The sequence below is a fragment of the Crinia signifera genome, chromosome 2 (assembly GCF_055691185.1).
Source record: "Crinia signifera chromosome 2, ASM5569118v1, whole genome shotgun sequence".
In the NCBI taxonomy this organism is placed as follows: domain Eukaryota; kingdom Metazoa; phylum Chordata; class Amphibia; order Anura; family Myobatrachidae; genus Crinia; species Crinia signifera.
In genome coordinates, this window is record NC_139218.1 from 382,600,007 (window position 1) to 382,619,664 (window position 19,658).

The window sequence follows — 19,658 nt, forward strand, 5'->3', positions numbered from 1 at the left end:
GAAATGTTTTCCACTTTATTATTTACATGTACAGCAGTTCTTTAGGATTCCTGTCTTATAGAGCCATTCTGCTTATTATGCTGATCGCTGTGTTTGCGTAGCCTCGTTTTGTCTCTCTGTTTTCCTTTTTACATCTTTTCCCGTCCAATTATCTGCTTTAGAGCCCAGCCAGCAGTTTTCCTTGCACTGAGATATAACCCTATTAACAAAAATTTATTGTGCTCTATAAAAGCCGTACCTCCGAGACGCAGGCATGAATCAAAATACATTGTACATTTTTATGACGGCGTATAAGCTGCGCAGACATTTGCCAAAACAGGTGCTTTAAATGCAGAACAAACGGCCCAAGACGAATGCTGATAGCCAACTTTCTTGTATTATGCAGAAATACTGTTATATATAATCACACGTCTCTGTTTATTAGCGAGTAAACACAGGGCCGGATTATAATGGGGGCACAAGGGGTCAGTGCCCCTGGGCCCCCCTGTGGTTGGCATGTATTTAAAAAAAAAAAACATTTTTTTTTTTTTTTTTTTAGCTAAAGGTTTTGTGCATGGGAGTGGGGTAGTGCTACAGCTTCACCTATCTGCCAATGTGACAATGATTAATGGTGCTGAGCATTGGGAGCCAAGTGTGCAGTGCATTACTGGGAGTTGACTAAGTCCCATGACACTTTGCACCAGAGGGCAGAGGCTGAGACGTTTGTGCTGTGCTCTGATTGGTGGAGCTCATTACATGCTTCTCAGGCCCATGTGTAACAGCAGCAGCAGCCTAGTCATGAGAGGGTTTTTAATCAGAGGCAGCACTGGGACTGTGAGGTCTCCTACAGAGTAAGGTGCAGAGGGACAAACACAGGCTTTTCATGTGGTGTGTATGTATGTATGTATGTATGTATGTATGTATATATATATATATATATATATATATATATATATATATATATATATATATATATATATATATATATATATCCACTAAAGTTACCCATTGACCAAGTTTATACTGCCTTTACTCTGTGTTTTGACAGTGTAATATTCCCCATGCAGTTTGCGGCCAGTAATGACAAGTGCAAGGGGGCCCCCCTGTCTAAAGTGCCCCGGGCCCCCTGAAGGCTTAATCTGGCACTGAGTAAACATTCACTGCAGCTAGCGCCGAAACGGTGGGGAGAGGAGGTGGGAGAAGAATGAAAAGTTAAGTAGCCTTAAGTAGAATTGTTAGAATGTCTATGACAGGTTGTGTTTAGGGCATACGGCCACTAGATGGCAGTCATAACTTGGATTACCAGATCAGTCAGCAATACAATCAATATAGGTATGCATTCATCTGCATGGCTGTATGACAGGTTGTTTAACTGTGATATTAGAGCAGTGCTGCGGACTCTTTCCACTGGCCAAATTAGCTGAGGTGTGGCCAATCCTTATCCAGAATTGGATTAAATTGCAGCGCATGAGGCAAAGCAGACGTCCAACAAGTCTGGTCCAGGGTGAATAGCACTCCCTCAGCGCTCCGTATACTGTTTATAAAACAGTACTGCTCCTGTCATTGATTATATAGCATCACAGCCTGCCTCATTGATTGTACAGCAGCGCTTCCCCCTCTCATTGATTATATAGCAGTACTGCCGCTTCTCATTTAGTATATAGCAGTACTACCCCTTTTGTTATTTATATAGCAGTACTACCTCTGTCATTGAATATAAAGCAGTAATGTCCCCTCTCATTGATTATATAGTAGTACTGCCCCCTCTCATTGATTATATAGCAATACTACCCCTCTTGTTATTTATATAGCAGTACTACCTCTGTCGTTAAATATAAAGCAGCACTGCCCCCTCTCATTGATTATACAGCAGCATTGCCCCTCTCGTTGATTATAAAGCAGTGCTGCCCCCCTCATTGATTTTATAGTAGTACTGCCCTCTCTCATTTATTATATAGCAGTAATGCCCCCTTCATTTATTATATAGCAGTAATGCCCACTTTCATTGATTATATAGCAGTACTGCCCCTTTCATTGATTATATAGCAATACTACCCCTCTTGTTATTTATATAGCAGTACTACCTCTGTTGTTGAATATAAAGCAGCACCGCCCCTCTAGTTGATTATATAGCAGCACTGCCTCTCTCATTAACTGTATAGCAGTACTGCCTCTCTCATTGATTATATAGCAGCACTGCTCCTCTTATTGATTATATAGCAGCACTGCCCTCTCATTGGTTATATAGCAGTACTGCCCCCTCTTATTGGTTATATAGCAGTACTGCCCCCTCTCATTGATTAAGTAGCAGCACTGCCCCCTCTCATTGAATATATAGCAGTACTGCCCCCTCTCATTGGTTATAAAGCAGCACTGCCCCTCTCATTGATTATATAGGAGTACTGCCCCTCTCATTGGTTATATAGCAGCACTGCGCCATCTTATTGATTATATATCAATTCTGCCCCCTCTCGTTGATTATATAGCAGCACTGCTCCTCTTATTGATTATATAGCAGCACTGCCCTCTCATTGGTTATATAGCAGTACTGCCCCCTCTTATTGGTTATATAGCAGTACTGCCCCCTCTCATTGATTATGTAGCAGCACTGCCCCCTCTCATTGAATATATAGCAGTACTGCCCCCTCTCATTGGTTATAAAGCAGCACTGCCCCTCTCATGGATTATATAGGAGTACTGCCCCTCTCATTGGTTATATAGCAGCACTGCGCCATCTTATTGATTATATATCAATTCTGCCCCCTCTCGTTGATTATATAGCAGTACTGCCCCCTCTCATTGGTTATATAGCAGTACTGGACCCTCTCATTGATTATGTAGCAGTACTGCCGCCTCTCATTGATTATGTAGCAGTACTGCCCCCTCTTATTGATTATATAGCAGCACTGCCCCTCTCATTGATTATATAGTAGTACTGTCCCCTTCCATTGATTATATAGCAATACTGCCCCCTCTCATTGAACATATAGCAGTACTGCCCCCTCTCATTTATTATATAGCAGTAATGCCCTTTCATTTTTTATATAGCAGTAATGCCCCCTTTCATTGATTATATAGCAGTACTGCCCCTCTCATTGATTATATAGTAGTACTGTCCACTTTCATTGATTATATAGCAATACTGCCCCCTCTCATTAAATATATAGCAGTACTGCCCCCTCTCATTTATTATATAGCAGTAATGCCCCCTTTCATTTATTATATAGCAGTAATGCCCCCTTTAATTGATTATATAGCAGTACTGCCCCTATCATTGTTTATATAGCAATACTACCCCTCTTGTTATTTATATAGCAGTACTACCTCTGTTGTTGAATATAAAGCAGCACTGCCACTCTCATTGATTATATAGCAGTACTGCCCCATCTCATTGGTTATATATTAGTACTGCTCCCCTCTTATTGGTTATATAGCAGCACTGGCCCCTCTCATTGATTATATAGCAGTACTGTCCCCTCTCATTGGTATATAGCAGTATTGCCCCCTCTCATTGATTACATAGCAGTACTGCCCCCTCTCATTGGTTATATAGCAGTACTGCCCCGTCTCATTGATTATATAGCAGTACTGCCCCCTTTCATAGGTTATATAGCAGCACTGCCCCATCTAATTGATAATATTGCAGTACTGCCCCCTCTCATTGATTATAAAACAGTACTGCCTCTGTCGGGGATTATATAGCTGTACTGCCCCCTCTCATTGATTATATAGAAGCACTGCCCCCTCTCATTGAATATACTGTATAGCAGTACTGCCCCCTCTCATTGGTTATAAAGCAACACTGCCCCCTCTCATTGATTATATAGAAGCACTGCCCCCTCTTATTGAATATACTGTATAGTAGTACTGCCCCCTCTCATTGGTTATATAGCAGCACTGCCCCCTCTCATTGATTTTAAAATAGTACTGCCTTTGTCAGTGATTATATAGCAGTACTGCCCCTTCTCATTGATTCAGGTGTGGTTTATTAGGTCGACAGGCAAATGGCAATATGTCGACACATGAAAAAGGACGACATGGTCTATGTCAACATTGACAAAAGATCTACACACGCAAAATGTTGTCATGGATATGGTGGACACAGGAAAAGGTCAATACAAGGTTTTGTGTCTATATTAATATACTATATCATCATGGACACCATGGCTCTTATCTACATAAACACCTAATTCATTAGCTAACCTTACTTGTTTTATAGTGAACCATGCACAAGTTACTCATTCAGTGCGGCGTATGGTGTATGCACAGACCCGTGACTTAGCGGGTGTGCTGGAAGATATACCTACCCCGGCTTTACATCTGGAGGAATCGGTAGCGGTTTGGTAAAATGATCTTTTCCTACTAGCCAAAATGTTTCTTCTATACCTTTTCCCTAAAGAAGAGAGAGTGTGTTAGTTACTGTGACAGGTACAGGTCTCAGGTGTATACAGGTACAGGTCTCGGGTGTATACAGGTACTCGTCTCGGGTGTATACAGGTACTCGTCTCGGGTGTATACAGGTACACGTCTCGGGTGTATACAGGTACACGTCTCGGGTGTATACAGGTACACGTCTCGGGTGTATACAGGTACACGTCTCGGGTGTATACAGGTACAGGTCTCGGGTGTATACAGGTACAGGTCTCGGGTGTATACAGGTACAGGTCTCGGGTGTATACAGGTACAGGTCTCGGGTGTATACAGGTACAGGTCTCGGGTGTATACAGGTACAGGTCTCGGGTGTATACAGGTACAGGTCTCGGGTGTATACAGGTACAGGTCTCGGGTGTATACAGGTACAGGTCTCGGGTGTATACAGGTACAGGTCTCGGGTGTATACAGGTACAGGTCTCGGGTGTATACAGGTACAGGTCTCGGGTGTATACAGGTACAGGTCTCGGGTGTATACAGGTACAGGTCTCGGGTGTATACAGGTACAGGTCTCGGGTGTATACAGGTACAGGTCTCGGGTGTATACAGGTACAGGTCTCGGGTGTATACAGGTACAGGTTCTCAGCTGTATACAGGTACAGGTTCTCAGCTGTATACAGGTACAGGTCTCGGGTGTATACAGGTACAGGTCTCGGGTGTATACAGGTACAGGTCTCAGGTGTATACAGGTACAGGTTCTCAGCTGTATACAGGTACAGGTCTCAGGTGTATACAGGTACAGGTCTCAGGTGTATACAGGTACAGGTCTCAGGTGTATACAGGTACAGGTTCTCAGGTGTATACAGGTACAGGTTCTCAGCTGTATACAGGTACAGGTCTCAGGTGTATACAGGTACAGGTCTCAGGTGTATACAGGTACAGGTTCTCAGGTGTATACAGGTACAGGTTCTCAGCTGTATACAGGTACAGGTCTCAGGTGTATACAGGTACAGGTCTCAGGTGTATACAGGTACAGGTTCTCAGGTGTATACAGGTACAGGTTCTCAGCTGTATACAGGTACAGGTCTCAGGTGTATACAGGTACAGGTCTCAGGTGTATACAGGTACAGGTCTCAGGTGTATACAGGTACAGGTTCTCAGCTGTATACAAACTTATCAAAATTAACCATGTCAGGCAGCTTAAAGCTTGAAGCTTAGTGTATCTGGCCCTAGGTCTGAGACAAACTGGAAGTGGTCAGCAATGACATCAGAGACCCTCCCCTAAAACTCCTGGGTATACCTGCATTTTTCACACGCCCAGAAAATGCCATGTTTTCACCCAGAAAGCCCGGCTTCCTGTCAATCAAACTGTGACTACTATGCGCAGTCGTTCGATAATTGTACAAATTGCGAATCATTTATCCCTTAAAGCAGGGTATGATATAGGGTGTCGGTGTGGGCGGGGCGCAAGATAGGAGGCAGCACAGGAAGAGTGATGTTTGCGTTATCCTGGCCACACCCTGCTATACTATACTGATATTACAGGCAATGTATAGCAGGGGGTGGAGCTACAATGAGGCATTTCATTGGGCCCCCCTCAGACCATCCACTCAAGGGGCTAGAAGTGGCACCTGGATTTCAGGAGCCTCCTGGCACTCCATGAGGGTAGGCAGGTATGATTTAACCCCTTGAGTGGTGGGTTTTCCTGGGGCAAGACAAACCCATTAGGGCAGGTTTTGTCCTGCCCAGGAAAACCCACCATTTAAGCTGCAGCCACTACCTTCTGCAGTAAGTAGGAGCAGCAAGAGTAGCCCCAAGTGGCCACTCGGAAAAGTTCAGGGCCGCTCAGGGGGGTCGGACGTGCTCGGGTCTTAGGGCGCACGTGTGTTCAGGCGCCTAAATACACGAACAGATGAGTACTCAGCGGCGGCGGGGAGTGCCCGGCGGCAGTGATGGGGAGTGCATGAGGGGGAACAGATGAGCGCGGCGGGGGGGGGGGGGGTTTGCTGCTGGTAGATGGTGAGCCAGTGGTGCACCGCTGAAGGCACCACTGGCGTGCAACATACTATGTCATGGCATGCCCGCAGCTCAGCCTGGTTAATGTCAACTGCACAATGCGTCCTCTTTCTGCGCAAATGAGCTCCTTGTGTGAATATCAGCATAATCTAAAGGCCCCCATACACTAGTACAATATGGCTCTTTTCTACACGATTTTGATGCATCGGTACTATAAATCATGTGAAAAGTGTCATATCGTATGGCAGAGCTGGAATGGCCATCTGGCACTTGCCAGAGGGGCCGATGGACAGATGGGCCGTTTTCTTTTTGCAAGGTAGAGGCTCCACCTCCCGCTCGGCACACAGAGAGAGCTGCTGGACTCGTGGCGGCTCTCTCTGTGTGCACCTCTGAGGTCCAGAAGAGAGGGGGCGCATCACATGCCGCTATTCCCCTCTCTCCTGCAAGCCGGAAGAGGCAGCGCACACATGCACGGTGCATGTGTGCGCGCGCATGCACGTGCACACATGTACGGTAAAGGCCAGGGCTGAATCGGCGGCCCAGTCCATCGCTGTGCTATGGGACTAACCTCCGATTGCAATCCAATGCACTGCCCCATGCGCATTGGATTGTCACCGATGCAACAAGGATATATTGTATCCCTGGGCAGTAAATGGCATTGCGTACGGTACATCGTATTCAGAAGGACTGCATACAATGTTTTTTCGTCATCTAGCCACCTGGATGCCCGGCAGGTTTTTGCCAAAGTATCGCATGCGAGGCTACATCCAATATATCGGTATTGGTGCCTTAAAAGACAGCGATATCTAACAGCGTACAGTGTGGCTGCTAGTAAGGAATGATTTCATAAACTGAACGGTTCCGCCAATACAGAAGTAAATCTGCGCTCCCTGATCGCACACTGCAGGGATCGGCCACTTACCTTTAGTTCTGTTTTCCCTCTAAGCTGTATTTTATAGTTCTCTTTCAGAGTGCGGAGTGTGGCCACTGTGCTTTGGTTGACGTGGATTCTGTAAGCTGAGAGAGAGAGAGACAATATATGTATGTCCGAATACCATGCTAGTCCCATAACAAGGAGCCGCCGCAGATGAAGGAATGTTTTTGGGCCATTTCAGATTTTCTATAAAAAACTTTTATCTCTGTTTTATCCTAGGAGTAGGTTAAAGGAGATGATAGCGGCAAGCTAAAGACAGGGGCCTGATTGTGTGCTGTACCCATTAACAGACGCTCTTATTGTGTATGACCACGTTGTCTACTTAACCAGGGGCGTATTAATAATGGCGAGGTACTGGGGGTGTGCATTGGCAAATTTAAAATATTGGGCCTTATTTTGGTTCATTCTTTCTGACAAAATCCTTCTTAGATGGGCAAAACCATGTGCACTGCAGGTGGGGCATATGTAACATGTGCAGAGAGAATTAGATTTGGGTGGGGTTTTACTTCAAAGTGAGATCTATATTGCAGTGTAAAAATAAAGCAGTCAGTATTTTCCCTGCACAGAAACAAAATTACTCACCCAAATCTAATTCTCTCTGCACATGTTACATCTGCCCCCCTGCAGTGCACATGGTTTTGTCCATCTAAGAAGGATTTTGTCAGAAAGAATGAACCAAAATAAGGCCCATTGTTTGCTGTGCCAAGAGTTAAAGTTGAAAATCACTGTGCTAGAGATGTAATGTGACTAAACTGTCCTATCTACATCTTCGTCTCTTCATCGCTGACAGATCGCCGTTGATCAATAAAACTCACTAAACACTATTTGAATTAGATTTCTAGACAAAGCTGTGGTGACTTACGCAGTCCTGTGGATTCCATGCGGGAAGCTGTATTCACGGTGTCTCCAAATAGACAGTAACGCGGCATAGTGAGGCCTACAACTCCAGCCACACACGGCCCTGTGTATAGTGACAGAAAGTAAATCATTGTATGTGCTAATATACTGTTATAAAGGTGTGTACCTGTCTGTAGAGTAACAACAAATTTTTCGCCTGACACCCCCCCCCCCCCCCCCGCCGGAAAATTTTGGCGCCCCCTCTCTCCAGTTAAGACTGTGGCCGAGACTTGCAGATCTACTAGTCTGCGTCCCGGCGCTCCTCTTGGCTCCTTATGAAAAATGTCCCTCACAAAATGGCTGCTCCTAACAGCCGGCCATTTTTATGGATGCTAGAGGAGGCACCTCCTCTAGCATCCTCAAAAACTGTCTGCTGTAAGGGTTGGCCATTTTGTGAGGGACATTTTTAATAAGGAGCAAGGAGGAGTGCCGGGATGCAGATCTGTGAAGAAGAAATGCAATCGAGAGAGCAGACCACTGTATACTGTACCTGAGTGCAAGCCTATCCTGATCCGGACCGGTACGTCGGGCATGTGCCTCATCTGGAAGGTGCCGACTGAGCTCAGGATGTCTAGGGACATGTTGGCCACCTCTGCCGCATGCTTGTTACCGTTCCTCTTGGGAAGCCCAGAGGCCACCATATAGGCATCTCCGATTGTTTCCACCTGTAAGGAGACAGGCCATAGTGTCCTGGTAATGTTCTACCAGTCGTGATGGAGAAATAACAGTCATTCCCAGGACTGGGTAAAAACCGGATCGTTCCGGACCGGACCGTCGCATACATTTCCCTAGACAGGACACCCCCTGGACTTGGCCGAATGGGGAAGCCCTCCACTATCTCCTCAGTGGCTAAGATTGTTACCGAAATCCAGTCCGGTTTGGCGTCCAGGGGTCCGGACCGCTTCGGTTTGTACCCAATCCCATAAATCCTTGCCTTATGCCTACTGTATGTTCCAATTTAGGGGGAAAAAAAAACCTTCTCACTACTTCGTAGACAGCTACAACATTGTTGAAACAAAGGAAAACACATAAAGGCCTGTACACACAGAGCGATTGGTCGCTGAACAATATAACACTCAGCGATATATCAATCAGCGACCTAATTGCTGTGTGTCCTGTTTTCATCAGCAATGGTCTGATGAAAACGGGAAGCCGATGGGGGAAGCCGCTGGTCACAGGAGCATGCTCCCGCAACCAGCGACCATTGCAGGGCTGGTTGTCACGCTCCCGGCAACAGTTGCCCCATAAACATGGGGATACGGCCACTCAGCAACCATATCCACGGTGATCGGCTAGAATCACCCCGTATGGGCCAAAAAATTCTGATGAAGTAAGAAGGGGGGGGGGGGGCTAACTTTTGCTAGGGGGCCTAAAAATATCTAGTCACGCCCCTGTGTATAACTCAGTCTTCATTTTGAAGCAGTTCAATGACTCCTATTGGAGACAATATAAATACCAGGGCTGTAACTAGGTGTGGGCGAGCAGTGCAGAGGCTCTGTGCGCGCACCGTCGCCTATCCCATTGTCCTCACTTCTGCCTTACAGGGTGCATGGAATGGCACCCTGCAGCCAGTAGTGTGGAAGTAGTGCCCCTACATCGACCTGGTGACTGCTGTAGTTTCTGGTTGCTGATGACATCATATGCAAAGAAGGCGAGGCCAGCACCAGGTAACGGAATGCTCATTACCGCACTGAAAAATACAATGTAATATACTGTAGTCTAATACAATCAGGGCTATTTTTCAGTAGGCTCCAGCAGGAACTTAGGCCCTTATTCTAGTTCACTCTTTCTGACAAAATATTTCTTAGATGGACAAAACCATGTGCACTGCAGGTGAGGCAGGTGTTACTTGTGCAGAGATAATTAGATTTGGGTGGGGTTTTACACCTGCCTCACCTGCAGTGCACATGGTTTTGTCCATCTAAGAAATATTTTGTCAGAAAGAGTGAACTAGAATAAGGGCCTCAGTTCCTGTTGGAGCCTGCTGAAAAATAGCCCTGAATGCAATGATATTACATTATAGTCTGCACGCTCTGGCTCCAGGCTGTAGAGTGGGCATCACCCTATTATCTTACTTTATAGACATCATGGTTTCCCAAGACTGCGTCAAACAAAGTGTAGAGGTCATTGAGAAGGTCGACCACTTCGATAGGCTCACTGAGAGCGGATATGGTGGTGAATCCGACAATATCACTGAAGTAGATGGTAACCTGGTCGAAGTATTCCGGTTCCACCGTAGCTCCGGTTTTAAGGGCTTCCGCAACAGACCTGAAAAGCACAAACATACTCGTGTACAACGCGATAAGTGTGGTATGCAGTCACAATGTTGACATTAACATTGTTGACACGAGGATGTCAGCAGTTATGATGCCAACATGGTTAAATTAATGTCATGTCAACATCTGCAAAATGTCAACATTAGGCCTAGGTTCAGGGGTTAGAGTTAGGGACAGACAATGCACAAGCACATTGGATGACATTCGGATCATTTCATTGCTGTCGACATGACCATGCTGACGTTCTTGCATCAAAATGAAGAAAGTCAACATGGTGGTACTTTATCTCCTTAGATGATCTCTCACCAACATTTGATGCTTCTCCCCCACTGTATGGTAAGCAGGCTAGGTGGAGATGCCTCCTTGTAACCCCCAATATATAAGTTCTAAGTAATCACACACAAACATTTCAAGCGTATTATCAGTAATTCGGTACTTGTCATCTGCCAAAATGCAGCGATGGTTACATCGTCCGGGAACATAACAGGGCAGTTTGTACTCACGGCGGCAGCATCTGTGAGAGGAGTTTATCTGTTTTCTGTTTCTCGATCTCTAGTTCCTCAGTTCTCTCCCGGATGAGGTCCTCTAAGTTACTGGAGTACTGCTCCAGCATCCTCAGCATGGAATCTATGATGTTAGTTTTTTTCCCCTTGTTGATGGTTTTAAACTGAAAACAAGATAGAGGTGAATGTCGTCCAAGTTACATGGATAATCCTTTGTGATACATACTGTAGACCAGGGGTGACCAAACTGGTCCTTCAAGAGCTACCAAGAGTTCATGTATTTCAGGCAACCTGTGGACCTGTATAATGTGTCAGGAATGAATGCGGCATGTTTGAAACTGTGACAGTTATTAATGACTGCACCTGTGCACCAACTAGGTGGTCTGGAAAATGTGACAGTTAGTAATGACTGCACCTTTGCACCAGCTGGGTGGTCTGTAAAACGTGGACTGTTGGTAGATGTCAAGGACCGGTTAGGCCAGTTCATAAGTAGTCAAAGATTTTCTGGTACTTCCTTATCTTTGCGGCCACTGCTTAGGCTATGGAATTTCTGTACTGTACGGTGATCCATGAGCGTTTTTTTCACCCTGGGTCCACGCCACCATCTATTACCTTTAGTAAAGTTGTGGTGAGTAAAGCGAGCCCGCGAGGGGACAATTTAAATCCTTAAGTAGTGGCTAACGTAACTGGTGGCCGCAAAGATGAGGAAGTACCAATTTTCTCTGAACATAATCACCCTCCACCTGTTGTACCTGTGTTCTTGTAAATAGGAAGTTCCAGTGTAGTAGTCAACATTCTAAAGAGTACAGGTGGGAATGACAGCTCTAGCTGTCAATTTATAGACTGCACTAGATACACGATCATCCATAACATTAACAGATGATGCCTAATATTGTGTAGCCCCCTCCCCCCTATTCCAATGCCAACAAAACCTCACCTTCAGAGTTCTTGTGGAGTCCATGCCCTGACGGGGCTCTCCAGGGAGTGGAGTCCAGGACATGGACTCCACAAGAACTCTGAAGGTGTCCTGTGGTATCTGGCCCAAACTGTGGGCAGCAGATCCTAAAAGTATTGTAAGTTGTGAGGTGGGGCCTTCATGGCTAGGACTCCAACACATCCAACAGATCCTCAATCAGACTAAGATCTGGAGAATTTGGTGGACAAGTCACCACTATGAACTCCTTGTGATGTTCCTCAAACCAATCTTGAGCAATGTTTAAATTGTGGCCAGGGTGCTTTACCCTACCGAGAGGCTATTGCCATCAGGGAATACCATTGTCATGAAGGGGTGTACCTGGTCTGCTTTACATAGGTGGTATGTGTCACAGTGTCATGCCCATGAATGTCAGGACCCAAGGTTTTCCAGCAGAACTTTGCCCAGAGCATCAAACTACCAGCTTGACTTCTTCCCATAGTGAATCCTGATGCCATATCTTCCCCAGATTTTACTCATCATTTAGGACCTTCTAGAAGCTATCAGCCCGAATCTGATTGGTTGCTATGGGGAACTTCTCCACTGTAGAAGGTTTGATACATCTCCCCCTAAGATTTATCACCAACCTGATCGAAGATCTCATCGAAAGTTGGCCTCCTATCCGCTAGTTCACTCCAACATTGTTTCATGAGCTGAATGCACTCAAGAGGGGCCTGGTCGGGGGCCACAGTTGGTCGACATAATGGAGGCGGCTTTTTCACCTTCCTAATGATTTCTGGGGGAGGGGGAAACATAAATGTAACATAAACCACAATACAAACGTTCTAATTCTTTTTTATTTAACTCTATGGTTCTGTACAATGACCCTTTCAACTAAACTTATCCTCTGACCCTAAACCTCACCCTAATCCTAACCTTAGTGCTAACCGTAGACCGAACCTTAAACCTAAAAATAACCCAAAAATGTACTGTCAACATTCTGGTGTAAACATGATGTCGTCAATATAAACATATTGATATTTTGATAAATTTACATATCAACCTAATGCCCATATCTACATTCTGAGACTGTTGACTTTTAGCATAGCTCCTAGCATGTAAGGGATGGGAAGCGGGACCCTCCAGAACATTTTGTAGGCGTGACCAAGTGACAAGGGGGCATGGTCTATACTTGTGACACTCCCACTAGGCCATGCCCCATTTGTACCACTGTTGGTGCATGGCATGAGCCCAGCCCCTCTGCCTCCGGGAATAGACCCTGTGCCAACCTCACGCGGGACACTGATGGCCCCGGGCGGGACTCGGGACATCCCAAAAAAGGGGAGGTATGCTTTTTAGAACCTGGGAACCAGCTGAGGCCGGTTTCACACACTCCGGCTCCTGCCGGACGGTGAAATCCCGCACGACCAGGGAGCCGAGCCGCACACATTAGTTGTGAATGGACACTATTGTGTCCATTCACACGGGACGGCCACGGCCTGGCCGCACGGTTGCAGCCGGATCCCGCCACTGGAAGGGACGGCTGCCGGGCTGTGGCCATCCCCTCCATGATAAAGTACTGTGTGCGGCACGGCTCCCTTGCCGTGCGGGATTTCACCGTCCGGCAGGAGCCAGAGTGTGTGAAACCAGCCTAAGGGTATGGGTTGTTAGGTCAACAGTGTCTAGGTCGACAGTAAAAAGGATGATCACTATTGGTCGACAGTCAAAATGTTGCCACATTGAAAATGTCAACATGCATTAGGTTGTCACGGTACAAAAGGTCAATGTAGAAAAGGTCGACATGTGAAAAGGGCGAAATGTGAAAAGGTCGACGTGGGAGCGCATACCCTTAGCTGGTGCCCAATTACTTTGGTAGCACTCTCTGAAGACAAAGGGCCTAATTCATGTTTGCACAGAAATGCGCGATTTGCGATTCTCTAGGCTATGAAGCTGCCAATGTCAGCAAGTGACTCTGCCACCCAGAAATGATACGAGTCCCCCACTGGAGCCATAACAAATGCATTTGCAGCGGTGTACACTCTGGCGTAACTAGATACATGTGGGCCCCATAGCAAAAGTTTGTAAGGGCCCCTATTTATCACCTAAAGCTGAAAAATGTATACACCACATGATACTTTGACAGGCAAAGTGGGCCCCTCTCAGCTCTGGGCCCCATAGCAGCTGCACCCCCTGCACCTATGGTAGTTACGCCTTTGGGTGTACATATTGGCAGCCTGTACACAAAATTGAGGAACATCGGGTATAAGGGTTGGTCTATGGCTACACAGACTGGACACCTATGGTCTTGCACACGAGTCTATGGAACCCTGGAGGAAAATCAAAGCCAAAGTACAGACCCGAAAGTGCCCAGTGGAACACGGCTACAGATGGGGCTGCAATGTACAGGTGCCATAATGTGCCCAAGCTACGTATATATGTTGTCACGCCAACAGGACTTACCTTCAGCTGGGAGACCCGACATGCAATATGGCGGACCCCGCACAACTACTTCTTGTAAAATAATAGCGAAGCTAAACACGTCCCCTTTGAAGGTTCCTCTTCTGGCCAGATTTTGATCTCGAAGTAATTCCGGAGCTGTCCAAAACAATTCTGAATAAAAGAGTCACATGACATTAATTAGGTTCCATTCATGTTTTTTGAGGATACCTTACTGTTCACCAGGTAACTACGGGGACTAGTTAAAAAGGGTATAGGTCATAGGGTTAACCGCATGAAGATTGACATGCATTAAGTCGACCACTGGGAAGGTCAAAAGTGAAAAGCTTGTCATGCTTCGGACGCATTTTACACCTTCCAATTACAAACTAGCAGAGAGAAACGCGTTTCTACAGTGGGTGCTCATTGACTAATGTCAAAAAGCTTTATTGACACATGTGATAAATACAGTCACAATGTTCTCTACTCCATAAATTGAAGCCACAAAAAAGGCAAGTATCATAAGTTAGAAAAACTGGAAAGACCTATAAAATAAAAAGGAGTGGTTCCAAGGTGGCAAGAGGTTGGACGTTCAGGTGACATTTCGTACAGGGTGCTGCATGCATTCACCTGGCTACTTTCCAACCTAAGAGGCAAGCCTACTTTTTGTGTGCAGTGGTCTTCCCCATCAGTGGAAACTAGAAGTGAACAATAAAATACCTTGGGTGGATTGTGTCCCTTATGCTCTACAGCACGCAACCAAAGCATTAAGCACTGCGGCGTCCAATGGTGTCCAGCAGGGATGGCCTGAGCGGTGTAGCAGACGTGTCAACTCATCCTCCTGCATAACAAAGTGGGTGTGGTCATGGCCTACAGGGGTGTGCCTCAAGTCAGGGGTACCTGGCCCCCTCTGTATACCAGCCATGGGTAGGGATGACCATCAGTGTGCTCTCCATTAATGGTAAAGCTATGGGTGACCATTGATGGTACCGAACTATGCTATTTTAGACTACGGGTTCAACCACCAATAGTCTTCCCTGTTCTTTACTCAATGGCCCATGGGCCAATCACAGTCTGGGGGTGAGTTTTGTGGGTGTCAGGTGCAGAGCTATGCTTGCATCCGTGCACTGCTAGGACCCTGCTACACACACGATTAAATGGTTCTATACCATTGTTGGTGGGAGAACATTTCATTCTTTCCCATTGATGGCAAAATTTTGACATCGGGCTTTGACCATGAATGATTTGGAATCCAGTTAAAGCAGCGATTAGGAATGGGTAACATCGCTGAAAGCATTGCCACCGGTACACCTTTATTATATGTGCAGCTGTTAATTTCTGTGTATTACCCCCGGGGGGATGAGAACGTCGCGGAGCTTTTTGGTTTTCCACAATTTCATTAAATCCGTAATCCGTGATCTTCAGGACAAATCGACCATCAACCACACAGTTTCGGGATTTCAGACGTCCATGCTGGAAATCTCGGTGGTGTAAGTATCTCATGCCCTGTGTGAAGGAAAAGGACAGATAAAACAAACATCATAAAGTAAAGGTGCCCATACACTAGTAAGATTTATCTTCAGATCTGGCTGGTTGGAACAGAAACATTGGATGAGTGACAGTTTGTCAGTTTTCCAGCATTTCCAAGCAAATGGTCAACTGTCATTTGCTTTCATCCATAACCATGTTTTTGTTCCAACCAGCCAGATCTGAAGATAAATCTGCGTGTGTATGGCCACCTTAAGAGTAAGCGCCGGAGCTGGTTATAGTGAGCAACCTGCGGAGGTTTCAGTTGTGCCGCCCAGACTGGTGCCCTGATGCGGGAGGGGACCGGTTATACAAAACTGATTATAGAAATACATGGCTGGAAATCACAAACTGGAAACAGATGGAATTTGTGTGCATCAGAATTTTCTTCATGCCACCCCTAGGCCAAAAGATTCTTATTGTGATATTCAGAAAAATATGAAATTAAGTAAATTATCACTATACAGTGTATAAAAGACTAAAGCCTCAGCTTTTTGAGGTGAAGTACCACCAGTGACCACGAGTGACCACCACGGACCAAATGACTCCTTAACAGAAAGTGAAAGCAAAAGGATGTGTTTCAAACTTCCTGGATATAGGGATGGCCATCGTTGCCATTGCCGTCAAAGGTTGCCGTCGATGGCAATAGTGCAACTGGCCATCGATAGTGTTATGTTATGCAATGGATGACCATCTATGTTTTTACCTATTGATAGTTATCCATTTTCTGTGACTGGTTGGCCCGTAGGCCAATCAAAACAGGGGGTGGGGCTTCACGGGTGTCAGAGTGGAGCTACGCTCTGTGTCCCGGCCTCTTGGGGGAAAAAAATTCAAAAAATCTATTTGTTTATGCTTGACATCGAAGGAGGGAAATCATCTGGTTCTCCTCTATCGATGGCAAAACTATTCTACATTGGCCATAAACCATCGATGATTTTGAATCATAGATGGTCGATGGCCATCCGTACTGTACCTGCATATGGACAGAGGGAGCTGTGAAGACAGAGGTTGGAGGTAGGAGCAGACGGGGACTAAGCCATCATTTTGACTGGCTTTTAACTAGCGTTTATATGTTATCCTAGAGTCAGTTATGTGGTAAACGATCTGGCTGATCATATGCTTTATGATTGGCAGCCACCAGAATAGTAACAGCAATGTATTGTAGAACATACACCATAATATGGTGCACCTGGAAGGGGGTGTGGCCTCAGGAAAGGGGCGTGGCTTCACGATACAGTATGATACTATCACAAGCCACGCCTACTGATTTTGTGGACATGAGCAGTGCTCTTTAACCAGACATTGGATAGGACATAAATGGACCCTGTCCCACCCTCTGGTCACAGTGTCCTGCGAGCGGGGGCAGTTGGGGGTTCGGTGATCACCATTGCTCTGCTCCCTGATTTCCTCATATTCCTCCATCAGTATCAGCCAGAATTACAGCGCGATAAACCTTTTCTGAAATTAACGGTGTGTTGAGCGAGAGAACCCGTAAATGTGGCAAGCGAAATTACTGCGCATGTTAACTACCACTGTAAACAAAGATTTACCGCAGCTTACTGAACTTGATCTTGGCTGCAGAGCTTGCACTCCGATACATGTCTCATGAATACCTTTATCAAATCTAGAAGCAGTGAAGATTTAAACATCCAGTCCAGTTTGACATCTTCATTCCTGAGCAGATCCTCCAAACTCCCTCTGGAGCAATGTTCCGTCACGATAGCGAAGATCCCACAGTCGGAGAAGAACCCCAGAAAAGGATTGACGTTCTCATGCCTCAAGTCCTTCATCTGCAAGCAGCAGAAGCGCCAGCGGTTTCACATGCAGTAACTCTTCCAAACATAGAACAATTATAATTCATATGATCATTATTTGGTGGTCCCTTCCAGTGCGGTGGTTAAACCTTCTGGTTTATGTACTTTAAGTCGTTAATGGTTAATTTACATTAACACTTTGAGTGCCAACATCTGTGAGAGATGTGCAAAATATCCGCCCAAAATCCCAGCGTCGCTCACATTTGTTATATAAATTCAAATAAAAAACGTTGTGTAAAAAAAAAGAAAAAGATTATACTTCCTATATAAGGTAACATTACAGGTCATTATGATTAATAAAAATGCTTGCTTGTCAGTCTGAGCCGCCCGGAGTGGGTAAGCTGCCAGGTCCTGAGAGACTGCACCAATTTAGTTGATACGCAACACTTGTATATCTGCGTGCGACTGAGTTAGTCTTCCTATACAGATTCGGAGACTCAGTCGCACACAGGTATACAAGTGTTGCATCTCAAATCAAACAGTGCAGTCTCCGGGTGGGTGCAGGAGGACAGGAGCTGGCACAACAAGGGGGGCTGTTTGGCATTTCTACATACTGTACAACCAAAAATCACGGCCGACACTGTTATGCGGATGGAGTTTTTGAATCTGCGCAAGAAGTGGAGTATTTCCCAGGCACGTCATCTAAAGTGACGCAAAGCAACCACCAGTAACTGACTACATGTGACTCTCACCTTACGCAGTGTGCTGGTCGTGCTCTGCCGCAGCTCGTGGTAGGTGCCGGGCTCAAACTTCTTCAGCCAAACCCAGTCTCCCTGTAAAAACAATTCCAAGTCACATGTTCCTTATTACTGTCATGTGCAGCCAGTCTCATAGCTCCTAAATTTTCAGTGACCCGATATTTGAGGTGTGGTCTCATGACCAGGGGTGTGTGGTATGCAATTACAGCCCTCCCATAAGACCAAGCCCCCTTTTCTGCCGCTGTGGAGGCATGGCTACCGCTGTGTGAGCTGCTGGCCATGCCCCCACTCTTCTGTCTCCTGGAATAGGCGCTATGTGCATACGCACAATGTCTATTCTCCGCAGACCAGCGGCAGGAAGGAGGGACTCCCAACTGTCTTCCCCCCCCCCCCCCCCACACCGTGGGACACTGCAGGTCCCCAGGTGGGATGCTGGACTGTCCCCAAAATACAGGACTGACCTGCATTTAGCGGGACAGTTGGGAGGTACAGCAGTTTAGGCTAGGGGCAGCTGCGATTCTACCTGCTCAGCCTAGCAAACAGCCCTGAATCAGGCCCACTGTTAATTAATGAATCAACCGCATTCCACATATTGGTAACCAGCCCATTAATAATTATGAAACAACATAACAGTAATATCAGCGCTGGCGGCTGTGCGATTGCGACTGGAGGAACACTTGAATTGCTCCTTCTGGCTGCATCTAGTGGCTGCTGGAGTGCAAATCACTTGAATGCTCCCCCATAGAGGTGAGGAGCAGGATTAGCCTTTAATATGTAGGATAATACATTATGGGACGTTTATAAACCACATAGAGACTGGATATCCCTTTAAGGCCCTGTTTAGATAGCTGAATACCGTTGTTGCCGGATCCATCCTTTGAAGGCGACTCCTGTGAACACGCTGAATAATTTGTATCCAATATTTGGCGAATGTTATGGAGAATCCCCGCTGTTTGCAAAATTATCTGCAAACCTCCAAAGAGACTGTCCCGGCTAATTTCTGCGGCTCCCGCCTTTTCTGTGCAGACCCCCCGCTGCTTTATATGAAGGACGGCGCGGCGCCTGTCTGTGTGGTATAACGTTTCACTGCGCTGCTCAATTCTCCGAGATGTTTCATTGTTTGAAGGGTTCATTTTTATCTACCGGCTTTGAAGTTCATCTGAATGGACTTGCAGACAAAACACTAAACATGACTATGACAATGAATAATTGTATCCCCTGCGTGTAACATTAGGGGTTTACAGATGAAGACACAGTGTACAATATACACGTACTGCGGGGCTTATTCTGGTTT

General features: G+C 46.0%; 1 protein-coding gene across 2 annotated transcripts in view; it reads right to left on the minus strand.

Moving 5' to 3' along the window:
* LOC146058143 (retinal guanylyl cyclase 2-like) overlaps positions 1-19,658 on the minus strand; it is a 97,548-nt gene that overhangs the window by 19,989 nt on the left and 57,901 nt on the right. For both annotated transcript variants that reach the window (XM_083170179.1, XM_083170178.1), the window contains exons 8-18: positions 18,359-18,439; positions 17,466-17,642; positions 15,675-15,831; positions 14,350-14,499; positions 12,537-12,685; positions 10,977-11,140; positions 10,273-10,465; positions 8,688-8,862; positions 8,163-8,261; positions 7,289-7,383; positions 4,287-4,372 (exon numbers count right to left, since the gene is read on the minus strand). In XM_083170179.1, coding sequence (XP_083026305.1) covers positions 4,287-4,372; positions 7,289-7,383; positions 8,163-8,261; positions 8,688-8,862; positions 10,273-10,465; positions 10,977-11,140; positions 12,537-12,685; positions 14,350-14,499; positions 15,675-15,831; positions 17,466-17,642; positions 18,359-18,439 — 1,526 coding nt within the window. The remainder of the gene's footprint in view (positions 1-4,286; positions 4,373-7,288; positions 7,384-8,162; positions 8,262-8,687; positions 8,863-10,272; positions 10,466-10,976; positions 11,141-12,536; positions 12,686-14,349; positions 14,500-15,674; positions 15,832-17,465; positions 17,643-18,358; positions 18,440-19,658) is intronic.